Source organism: Cygnus olor, chromosome 11 (genome assembly GCF_009769625.2).
Source record: "Cygnus olor isolate bCygOlo1 chromosome 11, bCygOlo1.pri.v2, whole genome shotgun sequence".
Taxonomy (NCBI): Eukaryota; Metazoa; Chordata; class Aves; order Anseriformes; family Anatidae; genus Cygnus; species Cygnus olor.
Genome location: NC_049179.1, coordinates 12,359,490 through 12,387,138, shown reverse-complemented (window position 1 = coordinate 12,387,138; position 27,649 = coordinate 12,359,490). Strand labels below are relative to the sequence as shown.

General features: G+C 37.2%; 2 protein-coding genes across 8 annotated transcripts in view; one reads left to right on the top strand and one right to left on the bottom strand.

The window, feature by feature from the left end:
• The first annotated feature begins 31 nt into the window (after positions 1-31).
• On the top strand, positions 32-9,408 carry SAXO2 (stabilizer of axonemal microtubules 2). The gene is made up of 5 exons (XM_040570332.1): positions 32-112; positions 464-654; positions 5,381-5,560; positions 6,818-7,020; positions 8,026-9,408. Exons 1-5 carry the CDS (start codon positions 32-34, stop codon positions 9,006-9,008), a joined length of 1,638 nt encoding a protein of 545 aa, XP_040426266.1. The 3' UTR covers positions 9,009-9,408.
• A 3,589-nt stretch (positions 9,409-12,997) lies between these two features.
• Positions 12,998-27,649, bottom strand: part of ADAMTSL3 (ADAMTS like 3) — a 190,456-nt gene continuing 175,804 nt past the window's right edge. For all 7 annotated transcript variants that reach the window (XM_040569593.1, XM_040569594.1, XM_040569597.1 and 4 more), the window contains 8 exons: positions 25,919-26,101; positions 24,195-24,314; positions 23,541-23,753; positions 20,873-21,056; positions 18,136-18,340; positions 17,215-17,324; positions 15,489-15,703; positions 12,998-14,981 (listed from right to left, as the gene is read on the bottom strand). In XM_040569593.1, the coding sequence (XP_040425527.1) occupies positions 14,872-14,981; positions 15,489-15,703; positions 17,215-17,324; positions 18,136-18,340; positions 20,873-21,056; positions 23,541-23,753; positions 24,195-24,314; positions 25,919-26,101 (1,340 nt within the window). In that variant the 3' untranslated portion in view covers positions 12,998-14,871. The remainder of the gene's footprint in view (positions 14,982-15,488; positions 15,704-17,214; positions 17,325-18,135; positions 18,341-20,872; positions 21,057-23,540; positions 23,754-24,194; positions 24,315-25,918; positions 26,102-27,649) is intronic.

The window sequence follows — 27,649 nt, the reverse complement described above, 5'->3', positions numbered from 1 at the left end:
GCCGGGGCCCTCCCGGCGCGACGCGGTTGCCATGGAGCGTCCCCACGGTTACCGCGGCGGCCGCGGGGAAGATGGCGCCGCCGCGCTGCCTGTGCGCCATCTGCACCTGCGGGTGAGCGCCGCGGCTCCCGGGGAGGGCTGAGGGGAGGAACCGGGGCTGGTACCGGGACCCAGGGCCGGCAGCAAGCGGAGCTGGGGTGCCGCGGGGAGCCGGCGGGTTTCGGGGGCGTGCTGCGGGGGCGTGCTGCGGGGCGGGACCTCACGGGTCGGGGTCCCCAGGGCACGGCTGGTGGGCGCCCTGCAGAACTCAGCTGTGGGGTCTGTGGGCTTGGAGTCAGCACTCTTCGTGCTTTCACGTTCTTCCCTGTGTCCGCTTCAAAAACCAGAAGCGTAATCGTCCTGGAATTGGTACCTGATCACCACATTCAAGGATTCAGTCTTTTATATTAAAAACAAATGAACGAAAAACCCTACATGCCAGAGAATTCATCCTGGTATCACGTGTGTCACTTCTGAGGGCACGCATGAGACCCGAGTAGTTCCTGAAGACCTGAGGCATTTTTTCTGCTTCAGCAATCACCTCCTCTTGCAATATTCGTGGCAGGAAAGTGGGCAAGTAACAGATCCAAAAGCCGTTATCTCAGGACCAAGCAGGTACCTCCCTCACTGTACGTTTTTCAACTCAGCTGAAAATTCTCAAATCAAAGACCCCCTAGAATAACATGAATTCGACTAATTGAATAAAACACGCACAAAACACATGGTTTAAAATAAACATCGCTGACATCTTTGTAGTCAGTGAAACAAACCTCAGCCGTTCCTGGTTCACCCAGTGCATTGTGTTTGCCGGGGCATAGCTATGGAGTTTCTGTGTTCAGGGGAACACTGGTCGCTTGGCACCGTTACCTGGATATTGCAGCGCACATAAGAAGAGATTTCAAAGGGAACAAAAACATTAATGTTTTGTACAAGTTATCATTTAGTTATTTGCAGGAAATTTAATGGAGATATAAATACTGTTTCATTCTAAATATTAAAACAGGTCACGCTTGCAGTTATTTATTCACAGAAGAAAAAAAAATACTGAGAAATTTACACGTGAGAGGGAGGAAAGTCAGTAAAAGAGAACTTTATTTGTCTTTTTACAGGGTAGTGGAAAGGGTCTCCACAATTGCAGAATTACATTCTTTTTGCATTGTGACATACATAATTCACTCACTAAAAGTTCACATCTGAGTGCCATTTTTGCATACTTTGGATTTGCAGTCTTAAATTCTTAGTAATAAAATAATTCTTAAATATTTTTAGGAATCTATTCAGATTCCTTTTCCTTAGACTGATTCAATTTCTGTGCTTATTAAGTGATTATTTTCAAAATCAACAAATAATTGCAATGCCAAAAAACACTGGAAGTGTACCCAAAGCTGAGCGTGCTAAAAGATCAGTTTGCAAAAGATACAATACTTCTCACATTCCATGCTGGGGACTTCTGCAGTTTTACTAACTGTCATAATTTCTGTCATCATCAGCTTAAGACTTCTGCAGTAGCGTACGATGTTACCAATGTGGTACGACAAACATTTTCAGGCTGCTATGGTAAAGATATGTCTGGTTGTTTGTTTGGTTTTCTTTTTGGTAGTTGTGTTGTTTTTTTTTTAATAAACCACAAAAATGCTCGCATAACTGTGTTATGCAGAGTAACGCTTGGGTTCTATGTTGTTTCCTAAGATATTCCAGATCTATTATTTTAGAAGTGGTATATTTTTAATGTGGAGAAAGCACGAGCTAGTTTTACTTGGGTTTGATACATAAAGAGAAGGAAATATTTTTATTTTCATATTTCCCATAGGTTCCAAATGCATTAACTTCATACAAGAGAAAATTGCCCCCTGCTAGCAAGTACAGTCAGGCTTCAGATCACTGGCTCAATAGAAATGCCTGGCAGCAAATAAAGGATGTTCAAATCTGGCCTCCCAAGGAAGAATAAAGCCCCTTGGTAGATGAAGTCTCTGTACTCAGGAATAGTATTTGTCTACCATAACATATAATTGTGACGTGCAAGAGCACAGAAATTTAGTTTTGAAATATAAAAATAAATGACTGCTTTATCTTCTCTATTTGCCAGCTCTTCCTCATTTATTGCATTTTTGTTGTAATTTTCTTAAAAATCTAGATTCCTAAATAAATTTAAGTTAAAAGGAAGAATTTTCTAAAATAGGGGATATATTAAACCTTCAGTCTGACAACACAAATACATGCAAACCCACTAAAATCTACCAGGTCTCCTGTCAACACTAGGAAAGCAGAAAACCCTCAAAAAATACAACATCCACGTGGAACTTCTGTCTTTTCAGCCCATGCTATGTACCAGAGCATGTACATCAGCAGTTAAAAAACAAATGAGATTTTTTTCTTCTTGTAATAAGTTGTTTATGATGATAAGCATTAAAACGTCTCTCATTATTAGCCTAATTCTCTTGGAGGAAAATGCTCTGTGGGAAAATTTCAAGGCTCTTGCTGGCACTGTATAAAAAAACAACAGTGTGTGCCAGATCCTACGTAAGTGAAATTCAGCATCATTCTGTTAAAATAATCAGAGCAATAGCATTTGGCACCAGAGACCCAGTAGGCTGTCAATTTTATCTTGCTGAGATTCTGTTCAGACATTATGAAAGTCATAAGTAATTAGTCTCCCTCAAAGAAAGGAAAGAATAATAATCCGTCAAAGCAGGCATCTGTCAGTCACGGGGGAAGGCATGTTAGCACCACAGACATTTGAATATCAGTAACTCTGGGGCTGAAATTAAGATAACTGCAAGTAAGGCATTTAAAATAACCAGTTACTTGAGCAGTTTTGGGCATATTGCAAGCAACATATTTCATTTGTCAGAGCTGTAATTTGTCTTCTCTGATTGATGATTCTTAGCATAGAGTCTCTAGGGAGCTGCGATGCCCCTATGCGATCAGTTTTAGGTAGTTGCTGTCTAAATGAAAACTTGGTTTAAGTCAGACAACATCCAAAAGTAGATTTATTGGTTAACTAAAAGAAGCAAACAACAACAACAAAACCAACACAACCAAATCTCTTCTTCAAATCTAACTTGCATTTATATTAAGGCAATTTTACAGTGTCTTTAAGCCTAAAATCTACTCTGGGATGTTGTCCTACTGACAGTTCTTTCACAACACAGGAAGGAGGATGTAGGACCCTCCTGAACAGTCCCGTATAACCTAAGTAATTTTGTGCATAGTTAGAGGCTGTTCCGAATTATTTCATATGCTAGAAATTACTTGGATCGAGGACACTCGATTCATTAATGAATTCTAAAGCAGTTACAAAGACTTCTTTCCTTGGAGAGGTACATCAGATTGCTTTACCAGACTTCAGCTTTATGCTGAGCTACAGGCTCACTCTGCAAAGAATTGTTTTTTTGCTGTCCCTGTCGTAGCGTGCTCATTCAGCAACAGGGGGGATGCTCTGAAAATATTGCTTAGACAACAGTGACAGCTCAGTCTGTAAAGTCCTGTGATACCAAAGCAGAGGAGGTGTTTTGTTTGGTGATTGGTCTTCTGGATCGGCTTATGGCAAAATAAAGATTGTCAAAAATGAAGTTTTTGTAGATGAGCATTGTTTATTTCAAACTTGTTTAAACTGGATGCTTGAATATGCAAAGAACATAATGATTTGATACCATCTATTTCAACTGGCTTTCAAAACATATTCAATAGTTTCTTTGCTTAGCTCTTATTTTTAAATGTTATGTGACACAGCATGCCGTGTTTGTACTTAGAAAATTATTACTATGGTAACAGCTGAATTTCATGGACAATGTAGTGGCAAGCAAGCAGCATGCTGAGAAATAGCACTCTCATCTCCTTGTTTTCCTGCCTTTCCTGTTCTTTCCCTGCTGTGTTCTGAACAGGTGTCTCAATTGTTACTTGACTGTCCCTTGACTTTGATTGGAAAGGAGTAAGTACCCCAGGCTTTGAAAGGATGTGCCTTCTTAGGTAGGGCTACTTTGGTCCTCATTTATTGCCCTCCTCAGCTGACAAAGTCAGGCAGCCCAAACTAACAACAGCTCTAGGGATCTCCAGTTCCAGATAACTTCAGTGTCTTGTCTTGTCCTTCATACCTGTTTCTGTATTTTATTTTACCCTGCTTTAATTCATTTCTTCTTTCTACTTCATATTTAGTGCTGGCTAAATTTCTCTGCAGACTTTTGAACTATTCCTTGCGTATCTGGCTTACTGAAACTTGAATTTGCACCCAGCAAGAGCTGTACACTTTTACCCTTCTAATTCTGTTGTTATTTTTCTGTTTAATTTACAGACTTTCCCAAGATTCATTTTAAAAGTTGTGCTTTAGTTCCTGTTATTCCCCTGTGCTTGTATATGAACCAGTATTGCAAAAAAAACTACCACGGAGATGCAAGTGCCTATTATAAAAATTAAAACGGGTCTAATGTTTTCTTTATTGCCTGGAAAATCTTAACACATGCATTTTAATTTCATGCATATTTTACACAAAACAACAAGACATAAGTAACTAATTAATGCAAGTCATTATATACTTCTTATCATCTTTTAACACAATGATGTCATTAAAATAGGTATTACACCTATCAATCAGGTGCAATTGAAATAACACCTATTAAGAAAAAGTGATGTCAACACTTTAAAAAAAATAGTTTGGGGGCTATTGGATTTAATCAGCACTTGGAAAAAAAGGGGTTGGAAAGTCAGAAATAGCCAGCAGAGTGCTGGAAATGCAAGTGAGATTTCCCACCACTAAAATGTTAGTCAAAATCAAGAGCTGTGGTGAAAAGAAGTGTAGGTGCATAGATATAAAAGGATAAGAGATGAGGGAAAACAGTAGGAGGGGGAACAGTTGCAAAGGAAAAGGGAAGGGAATGCCTACAAACGACCCGAACTCGCCGCTTTTCTCCTTAAAACTTTTAATACATTAAAAAACAGTAAAAAAGAGACAGGGAAAACAGAAAAAAAGAGACAATTATCAAAGGAGCAAGCAGAAGAGTTATTTATTTCTACAAGTAGTAATATCATTAGAGATTAAAAAAAAGAGAGGAGAGCATTTTGATGGTAGCATTGTCTAGACGGCTGACATCAACTCCATCCATCCTCTGTATTCCGTACAAAGGGGTGTACTGATACTGCTAATTACTGTTAGTATACCATGCTCTGGGACCTGTACCGTTAGCACAATATTTTGTGTTTTTGTCACTCAGAAAAGATTTTAAACTCAAGCTACTGACATTGTTCAATCTTCCTTGTTTGTTATTCATTCCTAGTAGATAGGACATGTTTTTTTCCCCTTGAATGAAATTATTCAAAATGATCTCATCTGATGTGTTTTACCCAGGCGCCATCGCTGCCCTCATAATCCCACAACGATTTATGATAATGGACAACAGCCGTGCCTGACAACAGAGTATGTGGAAAAATATCCCAAGTATAGCAACATCTCTCCTGCCCGGAGCCTTAAGCCAAAACAAGAGTACCAAGTGCATCGTGGGAAAATGGAAGGAATTACGACATTTAAGTAAACATTTTAAACCAACGTTTTACAATTACTTTATAAAGTTTCTCATACTTTCTCTTTTTAATGGGGGCGAGGGGGGTCTGAATATTGTATTGAAATTGTTTTCCAAACACAGTCATCGAATCCTTTATTCTTTTAGTGTATTTAAAAGCAAAATTTTGAGTGTAGAAATACATTGACCACAAAAGATCATCAAAAATAGTGAAGCAGACACACAAAAAGATTTGCATTCTGTACTGCATCTTTTACCTGTAAAGGTGATCCCAAATTTTTGTCATTGTTCTGCCTGTTTTAGGAATCTAGGTCTAATCTAGCCTAAAAAAGCGTGACAAAGTGGGGAAATTTCTGTGGGATAGCTGTGGGATATCTGAGGTAGCAGGGAAAATGGAACATTTTAGAAAAAGAAACAGGGATTAGGGGTTTTGTTCAGACTGTTCTAAATGGTTAGGAGTTTGAAGAAAACCAACTGTAAAGGGGTTCAGTTGGTCTGTCCCATCAGTGCACAAATTCTGACATCAAGCTTACAGAATTAAAAAGCATCTTTCAAAAAGTTAGTAACAGAGCACTCATTCAGTACTTAACAATAATAATGTGACAGGAGCATAACTTTTTTTTTCTCCTTTGTTTTAATTTATGCACCATGGGCAACAGGTGAAACTTCATTTCTGTTTATAAAAAAGCAAAAGGGACATGCAGAGAAAGGTCAAAAGCCCTTCTGCAAAGCTGTGTGTACTACATATACTGTTTATACACCTATATATAATATAAACCCATTTTATGTAACATGCCTGTATAAAAAAGATCCATGAGATCCACAGTGAAATAAATGTTCTTTCTGTTTATATTCTGCTCTCCTCATGCAATTAGTAAATGTTGCCAAATGTTGTCAAACACCTGTGGTAGTTTGATCTTTGCTCTGTTTCTGCTTTCTGGATCATTTTTTTGTAAAATTATAGCAACTTTTTCTATTCTCCTTTCAAATAGTTTAAAGAATATTTTTAATCTGGGAACAAGACTTGGAGTGTTGAAGAAGTTTTATCACCTTAACCTTTGAATAAAGGCTGCATCAGAGACCCTAGATTTATGTAGTATGGTTTCCTTTCCTCCTTGTTACCCTCTAACATATTATATTGATTGATTTTTCAGAGTAAACATTGCAAGTTGTTGTTTTTCCATACAATGGAAAAGTGACAAGAATGACTTCATCATTTGTTAAAAAGACATTTTTAACAAGTGTTTCCCTCTTCCCCAATTCAGGTCTGATTATTTGCCATATGATACCGTGAGACGACCTTTTCGTGTACAAGAAGAGTATAAACCAAAGACTGGAGAGAGAGAACTGGGAACCACATACCAGAAAGATTATAATGCTCATAAAATACAACCAGTGACATTAGTAAGACCTTTAGAGAGAAAACACACTATGGGAGGAAAATTGGATACCATACCAACATATCAAGGTAATAATATATGCTGCCTTTAGACAGAGAAATAAACAAAGATGAAAGTACTATTCTGAGTTATCTACATTAGCAATGTGAAACTGGATTTCTTAGTTTGGGCTAGAGAGTAAAACATAATAGAAAGTGGGCGATAATGCTTTAATATGTTCAGCACTCCAGTTGTTTAGAGCTGACATTTATGGGTTCTAAAGAAAAACCTTCTCTAGGTTTCTTGGGGTAGAAGGAGAGAAACTAACATACACCTGTTAGGCTATCTCAGCCATAAGTTGATTGTAATTAAAGTTACAATATCTTTCAGATAGTTTTAGCTCAGATAGCACAGTGTTTTCCCACAGGGTAGGTCAAAAGTTGATTTTAGATTTATTTCTCCTGGATTGTGTAGCTTGCATATCATCCTATTAATGATCTGTCTTGACAGAAGTTTTCCTATTACAAGTGTCAGTACAAAGGCACTAAATCTCGTTTAAAGTCATTCTGGCAAGTAACTTTGATATTCTGTATAAAAGCATAACAGTTTATATATAAAATGTGTAACTCAATTTGTTACATGTACTGCATTGGACCCGCAGTTAAAAGCATGTAAAAATAAATGATATGATCTACTAGAGCTGCAAGGATGAAAATCAAGATGAGGAAAGATACAGATAGCAAGAGATAACAAGAACCAGATACAGCTATTAAAACGGGAAGTTAGAATGCTTGGTGCAAACAAACAGAGGAGAGAACTTAATAGGTACATGTGACATTTTCTCTTTTCTCGAGGAAGTTGTCAGAATAAGGCATTGTACATTTTTTTGGTCTGCTTTTATCACACCAATAATAGAAGACATTTATCATATCATAAACACACAGATAATATTACCATTCTCACTTACATCCATTTCCTTTGGTTTGCAAGGTTTAGTACATGAAGTTGGTTTAATTTTAAAGGAATGCTCCTAAGTAATAAGACTTATATGCTATTTCTGTTGAAGTTTTTGAAGTTTTGTTTTTGCCTTAAAGATGACTATAGGTCATGGGAGGTTCAAAGAAGGGAACCTAGTAAGGTGGACCATATATACCATCCACCTACAGAGAAGTTTGGAAATTCTACTACATTTCAAGATGACTTTGCTCCTAGGGAACTGAATCCCAGACAAAGTTATAAACCTCCATGCATGGCCAAACTTTCAGATGTGCCTTTTGATAGTACTACGAGCCATCGCACTTCTTATATTGCTCATCAACTGGCACCAAAATTTGTGAAATTGAAAGAAGAGTACAGGCCAAACAACCAACCCTTTGAAGATCTCACAACCCACCGGAGTGATTTTAAAGGGCTAGCTGGGCCACTCGCTAAAAGCTGCAAGCCTGAAAATGCAAAAGTCATATCCAATGCTCATTTTAATGGAGTCACTGAATTCCAGGATCGTTTTCAGCCATGGTTGGTCTCCTTGCCTGAGGTCCGCAAAACAAAAGAGTACATTCCTCCCCCAGGTAGCATGGATTTTAACTCCACAAGCCATCTTGATTATGTAAAACATGAGATTTCTCCTGCTGTCCCCATACGACCCATTTCTAATGCAAGAATAACCAATGCTCCCTTCCAAGGGAATACTACTATGAAGGAAGACTTTAAAGCTTGGGACATCTGTCAACAAGAAATTATTAAGAAACAACAGGAAATTCCGAAACCCACAGGGAAATTCTATGATTTAACTACATTCAAATCTCATTACATACCACATCAGATCATTCCAGCGCAAAGTTTCAAACCTGTACAGGTTATTCTTCCTAATCCAGCCCATTTTCAAGATGAAACCATGTATCGCACAGAATATACTCCAAAGAAACAGGAGATGTGCCCAGCAAATTATCCATCTCCTCCAGGTTATGTCTATGTAAATACAGATTCTCATGGTCATAAATTTTTCCGCCAGCTTACGCCTGAATTTTGTGAGTTAAACAGTAATCAAATTCCAAAGGAAGTAGCTGTTGTGTCATAATACTTAAATGTAATATTCTGAACATCCTGGTGAAACAACTGAGATCTTTAGTTCTTTTCTTTAAATCACATTAAAAGGGAATTAAATAATGCAAATTTTGATTTTAAAAGCATTTAAGCTGATAGTTTAATAAAAATCAAAGGAAAAACAAAAGTTTACTAGAAGACTTAAAGATTTGCCTGGTTTTGTAGGAATAATCTTATATGGAATCTACCCTTTTTTGACTGTGCATTCTAATTTCCTTGACTTCCCAGATTTAATCATGTTCCATCTCAACATGCTTATATGTTTTTTTCTGATCTCCTGCGAATCAAATGATTGTTTTTGCAAAATAGCAAAGGTTTTGGTAAAAGGTTGTTTTTTTTTTTTCATAGTAAGCAAATAGAGCCATAATGCTAACTAATTCATCCCAGTTTTTCATCTCATTAAGACTTTGAGTAATCTGATACGTTTGTTTTTTTCTTTACCTTTTTTTTGGTCCAAATTATATTATGAGATAGCATTTTATGCCACCTAGGCATTTCTAAAAACCTGGGTTTTGTTTTGTCATTGTTACTTTTCTTCCACCTGGTTCAGAGTATAAGGTCACATTGTAATTTCTGATAGCAATTAACAAAAAGTAACCCTGCTCTTTCTGTACATATACATGAAATCACTTTGACATACATCAGGTCTATAAACTCCAACCCCTAATTTGCCAGATACAAAGCTTTGGACACACTAAATGTGTCTCCTTCCCTAGTAATTTTTAAACCTGGTGTGCAAATTAAATCAAATTTCTCGAAGAGATTTCACAGATGGCTGTTTTTTGAAGTTATAATGCAGATGGTCAGAAAGAAAGGAGAATAAGGCTCAAAAACTTAACACCCATCCACAACAATTTTTGATCCTGCTACCTCATTTGTAAAGCTAAACAGCCTTTTATCACTGCCAAAGTTCATTGCAGAGGCAGTCTAAAGAAAAAATGGCAAAAAAACTAAAAAGTTGTATGTAGAAAAACAAAAAATAATGTAAAAGTTAAAACAAACAAAGTCAACTGAGATGCACCACCAAGAGCCTGGCTTCAGACTGTCTGCTCTTCAAAAATTACTTGTGATGAATATGAAGGAAACAAAATTTTAATAGAAATTGTATACATAATGATTATGTTTCTGTATAAACTATTTAGAGTTTTCTCCTTATGTCTTTACCTGGTTTTGGTAAATCTAGATGAACTGATTTCAGTCGTGTTATATTCATGAGTTAAGCAAGTCCCAATAAATACTTTTGTGATTAACAGTATTTATCATTTGCTATCACAGTACTGCAGTATGACTTTTTTCAGTATTGCACATCTTGTACGTATTGGTATAGGAAAATCATTTGGGTTCTGAATAATTATGTACTAGTATTTCATAAACCAAATCACCCATGAGTGGACTAAGATCAGTGATGGAAAGATGTTGAAAGCAGGAACTGGATTGTACACAAGGAAAAAACCTGAACTGAACATATTAGCTGCGTGTAAAGCATTGCATGACAAAGCTCCAGACAGTATTAGAGCATTGGTTATTTTTAGGTAATTTCTCTCTTTGTAGTATGTTTTTTGTAATATGATCTACTCTGTTAATGAAGCAACAATTCAATTAAACTTTTCTCATTGAAGATTATTCATTTCACCAGCTGATAGACGTGTTTTGGATTGGGCACAAGTAAAAACAATGTAAAGCTGTGATGTCCTAAAAGCAGGACAGGACAAAGTCCAGTTCATTATCATCCTTCTGTACCTCAGAAGGTACAGATACCTTTTCTTCATGAAAACTGAGTCATTCTCTTGTCTAGCCACAAGTGAAGAAACAAAGTCAAAACATCCCACAGTTATACCTGCCCAACTCTATATCCTACATGCAATATAGGTACCTTGTGAGAAGTTTACAGAAACTTAATGTTCTCCCAGCTCTCCTTTCTAGGGAGGAAGAAAGACTCATTGAGAACTGCAACCTGAATCCGTGAAGTTATGAATGCCTGTGTGTTCTGCTGAAAATGGCTCGTCCTCAGGGTCTATGAGTTAGCCCCAGATGCTTTTTGTAATATTCACAGCTGTTTTTGTAGTTAAGTCACTTGCCCCCCCCACCAAAAAAAAATAAATACAATAAATTAAAAAAAAAAACAAACACGTGGGTAGGCATTTGCTGCCACCTACCAGCACAGCACAAAATATTCTGAGAGGAAGTGAAGGGCATATTCGGATACATTTAACAGTTCCTCTGCAAATGTGTTTGAAGATTTTTTTTGGGAGGAGGGAGCATATTCCCTTTCATTTTGCACTTAATGTTTTCCCCTAAATTTAGTAGTAAAAGAGAACAGCCTTTATTACATTACAGTTGAAAGAGCCACACCCTTGAGATTATGCTTCCAGGAAAAGCATCAAATGATATTATAAACCTTTAGACAGTATTCAATATTTAAGGTCAACTTTTTCATAAGCAACATATTGAAATGCACAGAAAACGAACAGCAGGCTGGAAAACTAATATTTCTCAAAATAACAGCTGTTAAAAGAGTATTTTATGATGTCATGCTAAGCCAAAATGTAAAAGTGGAAGTTACTCGTGGATCCAATAGCTATTCCAAAAATGCTCTTCATGCATTATGCTATATGTCATTATTTTTTTTTTAAGACTATAGAGAAAGAATGAGTTGGTGACAAAAAGAAAATGAAATAGACCTGTGCCCCTTTGCAAGTGTTACCATCTACAGAATCACAGAATTGTCTAGGTTGGAAGAGATCTCCAAGATCACCTAGTCCAACCTCTGACCTAACACTAACAAGTCCTTCACTAAACCATATCACTAAGCTCAACATCTAAACGTCTTTTAAAGACCTCCAGGGATGGTGACTCAACCACTTCCCTGGGCAGCCCATTCCAATGCCTAACAACCCTTTCGGTAAAGAAGTTTTTCCTAATATCCAGCCTAAACCTCCCCGGTGCAACTTCAGCCCATTCCCCCTTGTCCTGTCACCAGGCACGTGGGAGAATAGACCAACCCCCACCTCGCTACAGCCTCCTTTAATGTACCTATAGAGAGTGATAAGGTCGGCCCTGAGCCTCCTCTTCTCCAGGCTGAACAATCCCAGCTCCCTCAGCGGCTCCTCGTAAGACTTGTTCTCCAGACCCCTCACCAGCTTCGTTGCCCTTCTCTGGACTCTCTCGAGCACCTCCATGTCCTTCTTGTAGTGAGGGGCTAAAAACTGAACACAGTACTCGAGGTGCGGCCTCACCAGAGCCAAGTACAGGGGGACAATCACTTCCCTAGACCTGCTGGCCACACTGTTTCTTATACAAGCCAGGATGCTGTTGGCCTTCTTGGCCACCTGAGCACACTGCTGGCTCATATTCAGCTGACTATCAACCAGTACTCCCAGGTCCTTCTCTGCCAGGCAGCTTTCCAACCACTCATCTCCCAGCCTGTAGCTCTGCTTGGAGTTGTTGCGCCCTAGGATAACTCTAAAACACTATTTCATTGCTAGGCATTTTCAACTTACAATACTTACGGAAATCTTCTTTCTAAAGACTATTATACATGTTGGATATTCTGAACCAAATTTATTACTATAGCTATTGCCATCATCCAAGTATAAAACGTAGAGCTGTTCTGTTGACTCTAAACAAGCTCTACTCAGTGCACTACATGAAGGCCTGGCGAAGAAACATAACGTTATTCGACCTTTTTACAGAATCGCGATTCTTGATTTCAGTGAGTCAGAGTTGACTTATTTGGATCTTGGCAAAATCTCCTTCCCACTTTTTCAGTCAGGTAACATCTATGCTGCCTCTTAGCAGTGCAAAGCTGAGAATCTGTCTGGTAACTGTCAAAAATAAGAACTAATCTTAGCTTTGAAAATCCCAGAATTATGGACATGGTAGAATAGAATAATCCTTGGAATAAAAGCATAACTACTGTGAAAATCACAGTAATAAAAAATCTCTGGGTAATCAAGATGTTGAATAATCAAAGTAGAGTTTATTTCAGAAATATCAAAACTACGTTCAAGAAAGCTAAGTATTAGACATCTTCAGTTACTGGAGAAGCAATGAAATAATCTACAGAGGAATGTCATGCCAAGTGCAATAACAAACATTTACAGCACTGCTTCTGTATATCATGCATACTCAACCAGAGACAAAATTAAAGCAACAAAAGAATGCTATGTGTTAACATTTGAAAACTTTAAATATAAAGGAAAAACATGAATAAGAAATTTTGGTAATAAGAAAAAATATATGTCCAAAAATCTTTATTAAACACTGTACAAAACAAAATATTGCACTTTTAAATCAGACAATAAATATCTACAAAGTATCTTACAAATGTTTTTCTTTTAATTTAAAAAAAAAAATGCTTAAACAATCGAGACCCATTGCTGATTAAAAAGGTAATGATCAGGAATATCCTCTCCTTGCAGTCAGCTTTGGACACAATAGTCCACATTAAACATTTTCTATACAGTAGTGCTAATCTAATTTTCAGTGATGCAAACCCATTGTGCAGGAATGCTGTTTCTAAAACTGTCTGACAGCATGCCCGCTAATTAGAATGTAGTGTGGTTCAGTAATGTAACACCAGATCCAAGTCAAGACTCACATTCAGCCTCCAACGTGTGCAGTAGTGTGGAAAAGAAAAACATACAAAAGAAAAAGCTATCTGCTGCCTCCTATGGGGTTCTCTGCTTACAGCCCGAACGAAACATCATCTGTGATGCAGAAAAATAATATACCCAGGAATATTGTAATCAGAATTTATCAACTTGCAAAGACTTGCTTGGTTCATGCTCATGATGAAAAGTCATCTTGATGGAAAATTGCTCAAAACAGACTTTCTGCACTTGTCTGTCTTCATAATTAATATTTCTTCCTTGGACATTTTTCCCCATTAATAAAGTATTTATTCAAGACAGAAAATCTGACAGGCGTGTTTGGCTAATTACTGGCTCCCCATTTGACTACATGCAAGAGAACAGTGCTCACAAATGTTTCTTTCACAGCTCTGACAAGGAAGCCTTGTTTCTAATTTAAAATCAGTAGAGAAGTCTAATCATGCCAGAACTTCAATTGTACTTCAGTGACTGGAGCAGAAGAATAGAAACAATGGAAAATGACACTTCATTTATTCAAAACAGATCTATTGCTGTTTTGAAAATTATACCAGCATCTACAATGTCTTTTACTGCATGCACATAAATACAAGCACAGAAAATGAAATGCACTTCTGTGCATCCATCTGACAGCTAATCTCAGTAAAACATCCTGTGAGACTGACCCTTAGGCTCTTGCTGGTTATGAAAATGAAGTAACTGCCAAAAAGTTTACAGCTACAAGCCACAGCTTCTATGAATTCAAAAATCATGTTAAATTTGATAAAACAATAAAATCAAAACTAGGGGTCACTCATTGCTGCATTCCAAAATTATTCAAAGGATTTTGTGACTGTCTTTCTCAGAAGTTAAGAACAGTAAGCACTACCTGGTGCTTTTAATGATAATGCTATTCCCCTGATAAAATAAAAAAACATATTGGCCTGTAAAATTTTACAGATGATTTGCCATGTTACTATCTTCCTTATCCAGACACAAAAATATTTAAAACATTGTTTAAAACGTTTAAAAGTTCCATTACAAAAAGTGGATAATAAAAGATCCCAGAAAAAATACCCTGTCCAGCATATCAATCTGCAATACTGTTTTTTCATTAGCCCCATGTTTCCATTTAACTGTTATGACTAATGTCTGATTTATTTACAAGTATATAATTTGAGCAGGCTAGTGTAATGAACCTCTCTTCTCATCTCTTCACTGCAGCATCATGAACTTTCCATAGAAGAGTTACATTTCTTGACATGACCGACAACATCTTTGTTTGTAGATGTCTATCAAGCATAACTTTAGCTGCTTTACAAACGTACAGTAGTGTGTTGTATCCTTGCATTCGCCTTCTGAAAAATATATTTAAATATTAAAAGACTTAATAATGGACAAAAGATAAATAGTAGAATTAATCATCATAATTGTAAACAACCGATGGATTCCTGATAGCTTTGTAATTATTTTCCTTTGCATTTCTGAGAACAGCTAAAGTAGGTCACGAATAAGAGGGGTGATCTCACTGCATTTATTTCAGAGAACTACCCCACCTTTCAGGAATTAGCAGCTTGCTTAGAGACTCATGAATGAGTCACAACTGGCAGACATGTAGGGAAGTTTGCATAAAACAACTTCCTAAAAATCCTGTTTCTAAAAGTGCTTTTGAGGCTTTAATATCAAACTGGCCTAGTCGTGAAGAAAAATAACCCCAGCATTACAAAGTGTTCCTTGGAGAGGTAAGTTTTACCTTTGAGATGTACAGCCAAATGCTTGTAAAATCATTAGTGTACAATTATGAGTCACTAATATAAATGCTACAAACTATTGCTATGCTCAGATATAAATAAATATTTACATACTGCCACAGGATGTGACATTGCAGTGCTGCCAGGTCACCGGTCTCTTCTTCCATCCGCAATACTGATCAGCCACAGGTTGGTTGTTCTTTCTGTGTACACAATACACTCGTCTTGACTGAAATCCACTCCCACAGTCCACACTGCAAGGCCTCCAAGGCCCTGTCCGCCAATAGATGTCACATGCCTCTGAAGAACAGTTTCTTCTGACAGCAGGTCTGCAGAGGAAAACAAATGGCATCTAAATGTTTGCTGTTGTGCTAAACGCTTATTCACAGAATCACAGAACCACAGAATGGACCAAGGGACAGAAGGGACTCTGCTCATCACACAGTAAACTAGGCCGCGTTGCTCAAGGCCATTTCCAGTCACATCCTTAATATGTCCAAGGACAGAGACTCCAAAACCTTTCTGGGCAGCCTCTTCCTGTATCTGAGAACCCTCAGAGTAAAAAGTTTTTCAGAAGTTGAATTTCTGTGAATTTCAAATCATGCCCATTCCTCATGCCTCACTCATGACAAAAGACAAGCCCCTGTTTATTTAAACCAGTTCCTAAAACCTGGAACAGGAAAAATGTTTTACCTTTAGGAAAATTTTATTGACCCTGAATTGTTGCATTGTGGATACTGCAGGTGCTTTTTATCTATAACCTCTCTCATAAACACAAGTAATACTTCCATGCTGACACAGAACCTTCTTACATGTCTGAAGCTGCCAAAGTGAAATCCTGTCTCTTACTAGTAAATGGAAGTTTCACCATTTACTTCAATGCAGCCAAAATTTCATTTTATATGCAACAAAAATATTTTAAATGCTCACAATGCAGAAGCACTTCTATAGTGAAAAATATAAAGAGCTGCTTTCTATAATCAAGAAGCATGGTTACAATTCACATGTATGTACTCTTAGAGAGAATGAGTGGGTAATATTCATTGCCCTACCTATGCATTTGCTCAGGAACAAGGTTTTGTTCCCTCAGAAACTCATGTTCAGTTTTAATTTGTCTCTAATTCAGATTTTTTGAGGTTACAGTGTTTCATAGACACTGCCATCTATCCATGCTCTATAGCGTAGCCCCAAGAGATTAAAATTCTTAGGAGCCATAAAGCCTTTACTTTTCCTTTTAAAATGAGTTACTTAGAGACAGTAAAACAAACTGAGTTCTCACAAAAATAAATAAAAATGCAAAAAAATGCATAACTTGTGGTAATAAAAAAAAATCACACACTCATTCATTCAGTTTTTGGCCCAAACACATCCCTCAAGAGCACATATGTAGAGGTAGAATTAAATCTATTTATGTGGATAAGTACACTTTATTTTTGTAATTATAAAGTAATAAATTTACATGGTCTACAAAATAAGGCCCAGGAAAACCCTTATATTGTGAAATCTAGTCCCAAACAGACCAGAATAAAATTGTATCAGAAGAGAATTAGTAGTAATAAGAAAGTTACGACAGATCACTCCAATTTCTGCTTTCTTTGGGAATCAAGATTCTCTCACTCTTTTTCTAGCTTTGTCATTAGCACAGAGGAGGACACTGATCAAATTCATTACCTGCCTTGGGTTACTGAATTTGTCCAGTGTACACAAAGGGATGACTTGTTGTCTCCTTTCTTGTGTTTGATTTGTAAGAAGAATTTGAATATTTATACTGCATTGATGATATTGTATCTTTAATTTGATATATAGAGACTCTTAGTTTGTACTGCTTTGAACTGCATACCTCTTTCTTTCATCACAAGAAGAATTTGGCACCAAAGATCCATTATGAAGTTGACATACAAAGCGGCGATGCTGTAAACCTACAGGGCGGCCTATACAGCGACCAGAACACTAAAAAGAGACAAAAGGGTGAGGGGAAAGAAAAAGAAACAACCAAGTTAATAATGACAGAATCACCCTTCTAGACAGTTATCCAATTGCACAACACATTCATAATTCTTGATCTGTATCTCTGTCTTCAACCCTCAGTTCATATTCTCAGTTCACACTTCTCCGAGATATTGACTTTCCTACTGAACCATAAAGCTAAATCCATCATCTATTCTCTCATCCTTTCTGTAACATTCTTTCTCCAACTCTGACAAATACAACCTTGCCTTGCTAATATCTGTATCCAGAATGTGAGAACAGCATTTCTCCATCATTACTTTGTTCATTGAATACTAAATATTGCATTAATAATTGTCAAAGCTATATCAAAATGAACACAAGTTTACTGCACAAATGAAGATGCAATAGGAAAGCAAAGTTCTCTGTATTGTATAATGGCAACTGTTTCTGAAGCACACATCTTTCTTTGAGGACTTCACAAGTTCTGCTATGTGAACTGTGTATTTATAAGACTGCAATAAAAGCAATATACTAGCTTAAAAATGGAGTATGTAATAATGGATTAGCTTATAAAACTGAAACTAATATTTGGTTTTCAGGTCACATTCTGGTTATATTTCCTTCTCTTTGATGAATAAAATTAGCACAAACTGAAACAAGGATTTGTAATTCACTGTACTGAAAGGCAATTACAACTAGTGCCACATAGCTCTTCTTATGTGCAATAGAATACAGATGTTCAGACAATGGTATGATGACACTGATGTGCTTTTATAATATAAGGAGTTTCCAGACAAACTGTGTAACTTACTTGTCCTTTTGTCTGTGTTGTCCCTGCTGAACATGAATAACCCATACAGGATTTCCTTCCCACAGGACGATCTCGGTGCATACAAGCATCTGGTAGGAGTGTCACCACACTCTCGTTGGCTTTTACTTGTTGACAAGTTATTTGGCGATGGCAAAATCCATTGCCACAAGTTGCAGAGCACTCAGACCACGGACCAGTTACCCACCTACAGGACGCAGAGACATTTACAGCAGATATGCACTGGAACCTTGCTGGTAGTTTGCAGTGATAGTAGTGGTAGTTTGCAAATAAAAATCAAGACAACCTGTCTGTAAGTTTTAGATGGATAAATAGAACTTAGAATACGCTTTTCCAGTTGTTATGCAAGGTCTTATAAACTTGGTTACCTGATGACCTCTAAGATGTATCGTAGCTCAATATATGCTGACTGAAGTTACACTGTTTGCTACCCAGAAGGTTATATTAGGTAAACCCTATAGGCCCTGCTGGATTTATCATTTTTGCAGGAAGAACAGCACGCTATTCCATAACTTGCAAAATGGATGGTACTGATTTAGTTACTACTAATGTAACAGATGTCATAACTCATCCAAATTTATTACATCAAGATCCTGCTAGATAATGGCTGAAGGAGAACATTTTATTTATTGATTAGAAGTTGCAGAGATTTATTTTGCCTTTGCAGCTAAGAACAATACCAGGGAAGCAGCAAGTGGTAATATAATTTATTCTACTTCATCTTTTCATAAATCTAGGCTAGAAAAATGGAATGGGACTTTACTTGTAGCACAACTGCAATAACAGGAAAAATATTCTCTTCTCTTTAGCAATTATGTCATTTTCTTACAAAGAGCTCATATCAATTCAAGGAAGTTTAATCTTTTACAGTCTGGACTCTTGTTTTTTTCTCCTTTTTAAAGCTCAAGTACTTTTGCAGACATTTGGTGCAATGTATGCACAGCTACTCAACAATGCACAAATTTGGCAAACACTTAAAACACAACTTAAATACATGCCTAAACCCTTGTATTTGCTTAACTGTACTTGTATGCTATGCTGGAGAGAAGTGGATTAAACACATGCAAGATATTTTGAATAATAAAGGCCCATGACACTGACTGTACATCTGAAGCCTACATAATTCTAGATACTCTCTAAACAGCTGCTGTAGGATGAAAGATGGTGCAAAATCAGGGAACAGGGAAATGGAAGGGGAAATCTGACCAATTTGCACTTCTTTCCCTGGTCAGTAATCACAGCAAAGGGGGAGAGCTTGGAGGCACCCAACACAGGGCTCTTTTCCAGGCACCTGGGATGCTCCTCCTGTATAGGAAGCATGGGCTACTTCATAACACAAAAAACAATTTATATGGTAACACACGTGTAATTCTAAGTATCGTTAACCTATGCTAGCATATACACAATTTCTTTCTACTGATTAACACACAAAGCCAAATTAAAAGCCAAATAAATCAAAGCAATTTAATAAGGGAGAATTTAGTATGTTTAGCTGTCTGAAATAAGTACTTAATTTTTATGGCGATTACTCTGGCTTCAGTGTTACTCAGATCATTAAGTCATGCACTGCAGTCCACTAAATGCATGGCCTTTGCTTAGGGGAGCACTGGGCCCCCAGGTATCCTCATATTCTGTCTCAGTGCTCTGAATGGACAGATTTTAGAGGGAAACCTGCAGCTGAGTCTATGTTTCAAACTATTAGTTCTATTTTAGTATTTTTCCACTGGCAAAAAGTTCACTTGTTATGGGCTGGCTGGAATACAGACTCGCAATTTAGGATGATCTGTTTTTTTGGCTGCTAATAAAGAAATATAAACAAATTTCTCCTGATATTTATCTGTTGCTATGTTTTCTGTATTTAGAAAAAGAGTTTGGAACATACTGGCAAGATGCACTCCCACAATGTCAGTTAAGGTCTTAACACTTCTCTCCAAAAATTTTCCAGTGAGGGACAACTCCAAAATGTGTGCACGACTTTTCATCCCTCATGGATTTTATGTTGCTGACAGTGATGGCCAATCCTTTTAAGCAACGGAAAGCACTTTTTTTGGAGGATGCCTGTGGGATTTCCTGCTAAAAACCTAGAGCAACGCCTTGCTGAGCTGGAATGCTCAGTGCAACCCACCAAATCCGTATGTAACATTTTGAAATCAGATGTTGTGGTGATATACCAGCCCGTGATATAAATATTTTCTGCTCCAAGATCACACAGTACACTAGTTTATCCAGACAGAAAATTGGCAGAGGAGCACATGCAAGTGTGACACCGTGGTGAGGAGGCATTGGGGACAAAATAGACATGCCACAGTAAACACACTGCTCTGAGCGTCTCTGCCAGCACGGAAGGAGAGGAGGTGAACACAAGATTTCACTCATGAGCATCTCGGCTGCTTTAAACATGAGTTTTCTGTCAGGGCGTTGACACGAATTCCACAAAACTAGTACATCACAGTATCTCAGAGAAGTTCCAGCTTTGCTTTCAAATGTGGTAGCAGCAAGACTTGCTGCAGCAGCATGTTGTACATACGACTAATTTATTCAGCTGAATCAAGAGTTCTCCTGCTTGCCTGTGATCCATTTCACACCTCTCTTGCTTTAGGGTTCATGGTGAAATAATACCCACAGTTTAGACTTGCAGTACACAGAAACAACTTCAGGAGATTGTAAGTGTGTTTTTACACAGATAGAGCACATGGAAATATGGTAGCAGGGAGCTTACCTGGCAGGACAGTCATCTATGTTGCATGACCGGTAAATAATCGCTGGCTTTTGCAGATGTCTGCATAATGATTCATTTACTTTCTGCTTCTCTGAATTCATGCACTGTGGTCTTCTGGAGCAGGTGCCTGAATTGCCACAGCTAGCAGAGCAAGTGCTCCACTCGGCATATTCCCATTTATAATCTAATTATCAGAAAAGAAAGGCAATTGTAAGCAGTGTGAGAGAGAGGCACTATACATTGTAACTGCATCACATTTTAATTTATATGGCAGCATATTGTGTCAGCTAGACAAACACCATGTTCTCTGCAGAAAAGCAAATATTTCGGCATTGTGAAAGGGGACCATAAACCAGAGTAGAATTTAGTCCTACCCAGCTTCCTCTAAAGTTCAGCCTTTACATATGAGCATGAAGCTCTCTAGAAGGCAAATGGGATCAGCACATGTGCACTTGCAGGGCAGAACCTGGCTCACAGTAGGAACTGATGAACTTCTTTTAAAACTTTCATAACATTTTTATACAATGAGCATTAAAAAGAGGAAATTGTAAATCAGGCTCTCAAGGTTTCCTGCTGTTCTACAGCAAGTTTATTCTGAAGAAAACTCATCTTACTCCAGACACTTCACATAATTTCAAGATTTAAGAGAAACCTGTACTAAACTGTAGAAAATTACTTAATGCATAAATAATTTGCTACTGAGGCATCTGGCAAGATGAAAATGAAATTTGTTTTAAAGACCATTTTATATTAAAAATCAATCACCTCTAACAATTACTACCTTTATATTTAGTCACAATTCCACACTTACCCCTTCCCCCCAATTTTTTTTTGACACTTGGTAAAAGATGAAGTACTATGCAATGTTGACAGATTTTTATGTGATCACAGAAGGAGTCAGATTTTTCTGTAATAACCAAGAATAATTGATAGCTACCAGCTGTGTCCACAGGCTCACTCTTCCAGCACATAATGAATTCTTTAACTTATTGTTTTTCAATGTTTCCTTATTACTTCTGGGTTTCTTAAAATAATACAAAAGGGCCCTTTTCAAAGTAGAAACAGCTAAATTTACTGACTGCAACTATGATGGAGAGACTGTATTGTTTGTTTAACTAGGATGATACTGCTCAGAAGTGCCCTCAATATGCCTACTGTGCAAAAACCACCGAAGGACATTTTGCAGTCTCAAAAAGGGATGGGTATTGCAGTGATGAAACGTTCACATAAGCAACAATCAGAGTTAAGGCTCCTGCCTGGAAAATGGAATCCCCCAAAATACTGAGCAGCCTCACTGGAAAGGGCATTAGGCAACCAAAAGGCAGTTTCAGCTGGAGACCAGTGATTGATAGTTTAATACCTGGCTAGACCCACTCAGAAATTCCAACTTTAATGAGATCTATGTTAGGACCAAGGCCTGGATACGTTTTTTGATAAATTCTATAAGGATATTTTATGATTGATTTCATTAACATTCTGATTTACTTTTCATTTCATACTTGTCACCAAAATAGCTACCCTTTATCTGTGACTTTAACTCTGCTGCCCTATGCGTACAGACCCAGTCCCGCTCATACAGATAATCCCCTGGCAGTCACTGGGAATACACTCGTACACAGCAGAGGGGATTTGCAAATTCTGATCTTAAAGCTTCTTTCAGTCTTTTGCACATAAAGAGTAAGCTGAGTCATATTGATAGGATAATAGATAAATCACACGAGAACTTTCAGTTTCAACAGATACTTTTCAAACATATTTTGCATCTCTGCATACTGAGAGGTTTGTTGTTGATTTTTTTTTTTTAAACTGTCAAATGGAGTTTGGTGTTTTTTCTTCCAGAATCTTAGGATCCATGTTTCTAACGCTATTTTTAAAAGCCCATCAATTACAACATAATTACTTTCCAAATCTCTTTAAATATTTACAAACTCCATAAAATGTTTGAAGACACAGTTGATTTTCCTGCTGGTGCACATGTAAGATCCTTTTCAAATTCGTCTGATTCACAGTTCCACATTTTAAAACCTACTATTGGAAATGAAGTTTTGTGCAAGGACATTGCGTTGGAGGACATTCAAAATGTTCTTGAAAATTTAAAACTGAAATTGATAATGAGTATGCAGTATGCTCTACTTACTACATTGATATGTTTAGGGGTGACCACAATAAGATGGCAACCACATTATTGCAACCATATCACTTTGCATGACATCAAAAAATAACAATTAAAATTATTTTGATTATAATTAATATATTTGTAAAGATAGCCTCAAAGACAATTTTCTTTCTTTTTGGTGGGCTATTATGGTAGCAGTTTGCACGATTTCCTGAAGAGGAAGTTCAGAAAACCTGCCTGATTTAAAATTGTTTAAAGCAGCAAAACACCAAATTGGGCTATATCCTCTCAGATTCTCAGCTACACAGTTAAGAAATGGGAGAGACCATGTGGTATTAAGTCCTGCTCCTGCATACATTACTGACCATATTCAGCTCTGGGTATGAACATTGCCTATTAGCTTAAATGGGATTATGCATACACGTGAGGTTATGCATGTTTGTGAATTACTTTTCATATATAAAAACAAGTTAATGTGCAGGGAAGTCTTTACAGAGTGAAAGAAAATAGTATTCAAAAATGTAAGAATTTGTCATATAATTTTCAACAAACCTTCCTTCTTGACATTTACCCAAACTGACATTGGTTTTGCACTAGCTGAAGTCTGACATCGGAACCGTCCAGCAAATTGCCCAGAGTTGGTGTTCACCTCCAGGATGCGACCCCCAGCCAGGGTTCGGTATTCCAAGGTCTTAGCTTCCTCAATTGGAGTACCTCTGAAAAGCCAACGAACTGTGTTTCTGTAGCTTGGCAGCAGTGGGCAACCTGAAAATCAATAGTATTTTAGCGTTTTCTAATAAACGCAGCAGCTACATTGAAATGTTTTTGCGTAGGTATGTATGATTGTGAGACTCTGTATACAAGACCTCATCAGTCAAAATAAAAACAAAAGCATGCATTAATTACCTGAAGCCCAAACTATGGCCCCAAATCCTGACCACCCCCCTGAGGGTTATCAGCTATGTAAGGTGATGTATACTTACCACATTTCTTTGTATTTTTGCTTTCAGTAAGATCTCACAAATTTCACTTCTATATGAATGTACGGGTGTGTGGGAGAGCAATTATTTAAATGGAGTGAAGATTTCACACCATACCAGCAAACCCAGACTCTTATGAATCACACTCACTTTCTCCATGGGGCCTTCTCTGTTTTAATGAGCAAAACATATCATTCAAATGACAAAGCATAAAAAAACAGCATACCTATTCTTAATGGTTCTCCAGGTACCACACTAACATTTGTACCAATTCCAGATGCCATTAGAACGCGCTTCTTTCTGCTTCCCTTTGATAGTAGAGTGTTATTTTCTGTAAATCTTTGTTCTGTAAAACAACATACAAGATCTCTCCTTAGCAAGAATTAAATCAAGATGCTAAAAAACCTTTCTATCAAAATATCCAGCACATTATTTATGAAGCACAAGGATAACAGTGCTTTGGAATTATTTAGGATCAACTTAATTCATGCAATTTAATTGTTCATCTAACATATATACTTAAGATATAAAAGCAGGGAAATGCACAAATTATTTATAATGTTCATGCCAATTTCTAAAGTAATAAAATTTGTTGAATTGTATGTATTTATTAGCAAAAAAAAAAAGTTTGTATTTATTAGCAAAAATGAGCATGTTTACGAACAAAATGAGCATGTTTACAAACAAAACTTACAGGATGTACCATCTATTTACTGTTACGAATAATGCTATTTATGATTTCATTACCAGTCATTCACACAGAACTCAATAATTCTCTCAGTGAAATTAGGCCAATTCCTTTGTTTCGTTTGAAGGAATTGTGACAAAATGCTATAATAAAAAATAATCTCTTAAAATCTCATTAGACATAGTATATAATATAGGCAGAATCATGTACCTATCACTATGGCAACTCCTTTTTATCATATGCCAGAATAACTGCCAGAAATATGGGCAATCTGTCAGTAACATGCAATTCTTGCCATTCAGTCAACATTTCTGTTTTAATGAGTGTGCATAATACCCATGATTCTCCTTCCAGAATGGTTTAAATCTTTTGTTATATTCTAACTTCCATGGGTCATTTTACATTGGTTGGATGGATTACTCAAGATTTTTCCTCAATGTAAAATGTCTGCACCAATCTTCCTGCTTGTCTGTGTAAATGCTGGGACAAAGAAGTCTCATGTCTTTGGTACATCTTCCTTGGCCAACAGACCCAAACATCTATTAACCTGCCATACACGTGTGCTTAAGAAAGCAAGCTTTGTAGCAGGATTAGCCATGTATAACTATGCTGTACTTTGTACACCAAAATATTGAGAGTTAATATCTAGAGCCGAATGATCCATTTACTGGAGCTATTTGCAAGGCATGATTGTATTATACAGTATTACATGATTAATCTACTTACAATAGAGTCATTTAAATGGTGTTTTTCTTTACTTTTTCTATTCTGAGAGTTAGCAGTTCATATTCTGATTTTTTTCCACATCCCTATGTTTTATCAGCCTTTATGATTAGAAACAAAACAACAACAACAAAAAACCCATCCTTTGCTTTCATTTCACTGTACTTCCCTGAAGATTTTCTGAACTCAGGCCTACCCTGTTCCCCTACATAAAAGCACTGGACACAATGTAATATGGCATTTGATTTAATTTTCTAATGTGTCTCATGACTTAAGGGCTTAAATTTGTTCCATAGAAGCAAGAAGATGGAACAACTTTTGAAGAAGTCACAAGTCAGTCCATGTGTACCTAGATGCACTGTTACAGGAAATGAAATCAGACCAGATCCCAGGGAGTCAGATCAAATAAAAAATTCCAAGTTCGTAATTAAGTGTTAAATATCACCCACTTACCCCACCCAAATAGTTTAATCAGTAAAAATTGATAATAAGAGTGGGTGACTGTTGTTAGCAGTAAGGAATTCTCATTCAGCACTTACCAGTTAAGTGGAGAACAGACGCAGCTTCAGCTTTTCCGAGCACATTAGTTGCTCTGCAGATATATGTTCCTGCATCTTCGTAGGAAACATTCCTCAGAGATAAAGAGCCATTCAAAGGCAAGAAAGAACCGATTTGTTGGAAGTCTTTCTTCTTAAACCACGTTACGTTTGGTTGGGGAACACCTTTTAAATACATACAATTAAAAACAATAGGGTAAGATAAATGGTATATTTTATATTGCTAACTGCTACCATAGAATCCAAGAATCTTAAGTTCCTTTGTCTTTTCACAGACAGTGTAACAATATCGCAGCAAAACAAGTAATTTTTCCACTCACAACAAAACTGCTTACTTGGAGCTCTACAAATAATTCAGCATCCCAGAGAGATTAAAGGTTAAGAACTGCAAGGTAAGCTCACAGAACAGTTTCAAAAACTGCTACCAGTCCTACAAAAGCAACGTGCTCATGTATCTCTCTATCAAAATATGTGAGACTGCTAACCCGAGTCAGGGCCAATTAACACAACTATCTGCATCCCAGAATGGGTGAAGAAATGAATGAATATCCAATTTCTAATTAAAAAATATAGCAGAAAATTAAATTGGAACAAAATGTTTCTCTTGAAGGAAAAAAACTTATATATTTATCAATTAGAATAAAGAATATGTGGCCAATTTCTACCCCAAAAAACACCTGAAAACGTAATGTAGTGGATGTCATAAGTACAACTTGTAACAATGGAGCGTGAAGGAAAAGGAACAGAAAGAGCTATTAACAACTGGGCAAGGGGCTCAGCTGTTAAGCACTCTCATTTACCGCACTACAGAAAGCCAAAGGCCTATCCCTTTCCTACTGTCAAGCTTGTACTCGTCATTCTAAATTTTGATCCACGAATGACTTCGGATGTTTATTTTTAATTAGATGATTTTTCCAATTGCACAGTATTACCTCTGTGGAAGGACCTCTACAGATATTTTATTTTCCTCAAACATTTGCCTTCCAAAGGATATCTTGCAAGCTGGCAGATCAGCCACCTTATTGTTTGTGCTCCAGTTGAGCTGCTGCAGATGAGGCACTATTTGAAGGCTCCAAAATCCTGGATAAACGGTGGGGTAAGTCTGACATAACGCAGCACAGTGATGAGCCACAGAGGCATGTGAATACACAAGGCACAAGTCAGAGCAGTTGAAGTGTCTTTTGCCTGAGCTCTGTTTTCTTGTCTAAATATATTGACCAGTGCTCCCTGAAGACTACCAAAATGGGTTCTGCTAGAGAAGCTGACCCAAATGGGGGACATTTGGAAGTTTCAGCCATATTGAATGCTAATTCAGGCTCCTTGCTTCACAGATCATTGTGCAGTATTACTTTTCAGATGATGTCTTCATGATGTGGAATAGCCTTTAGGAACAACTTTAACATTTCAATCACTGGCTTAGCACTTTCAATGCACACCTCAAGTTTTTCCTTTACTGTAATAGGAACCAGACATATTTTTTGGATCCTGCCATTGCACTGAAGGAAAAAGCTCCCCGCACCATTTTTGTCTAGAAAGACAGCAGACAAAAAGGCTCTCCTGCATAATCACAAATTTAAATTCTAGGCAATTTAGCAAATGTTCAGTGCTTTTAAACTTGTGAGATTGTGTTTTACTGAGTAAAAATGTATAAAAACAAGATACATATCTTCAGAGTGCACAAGGGTCCAAAAAACCAGGCTGTTTTTCAAGTTT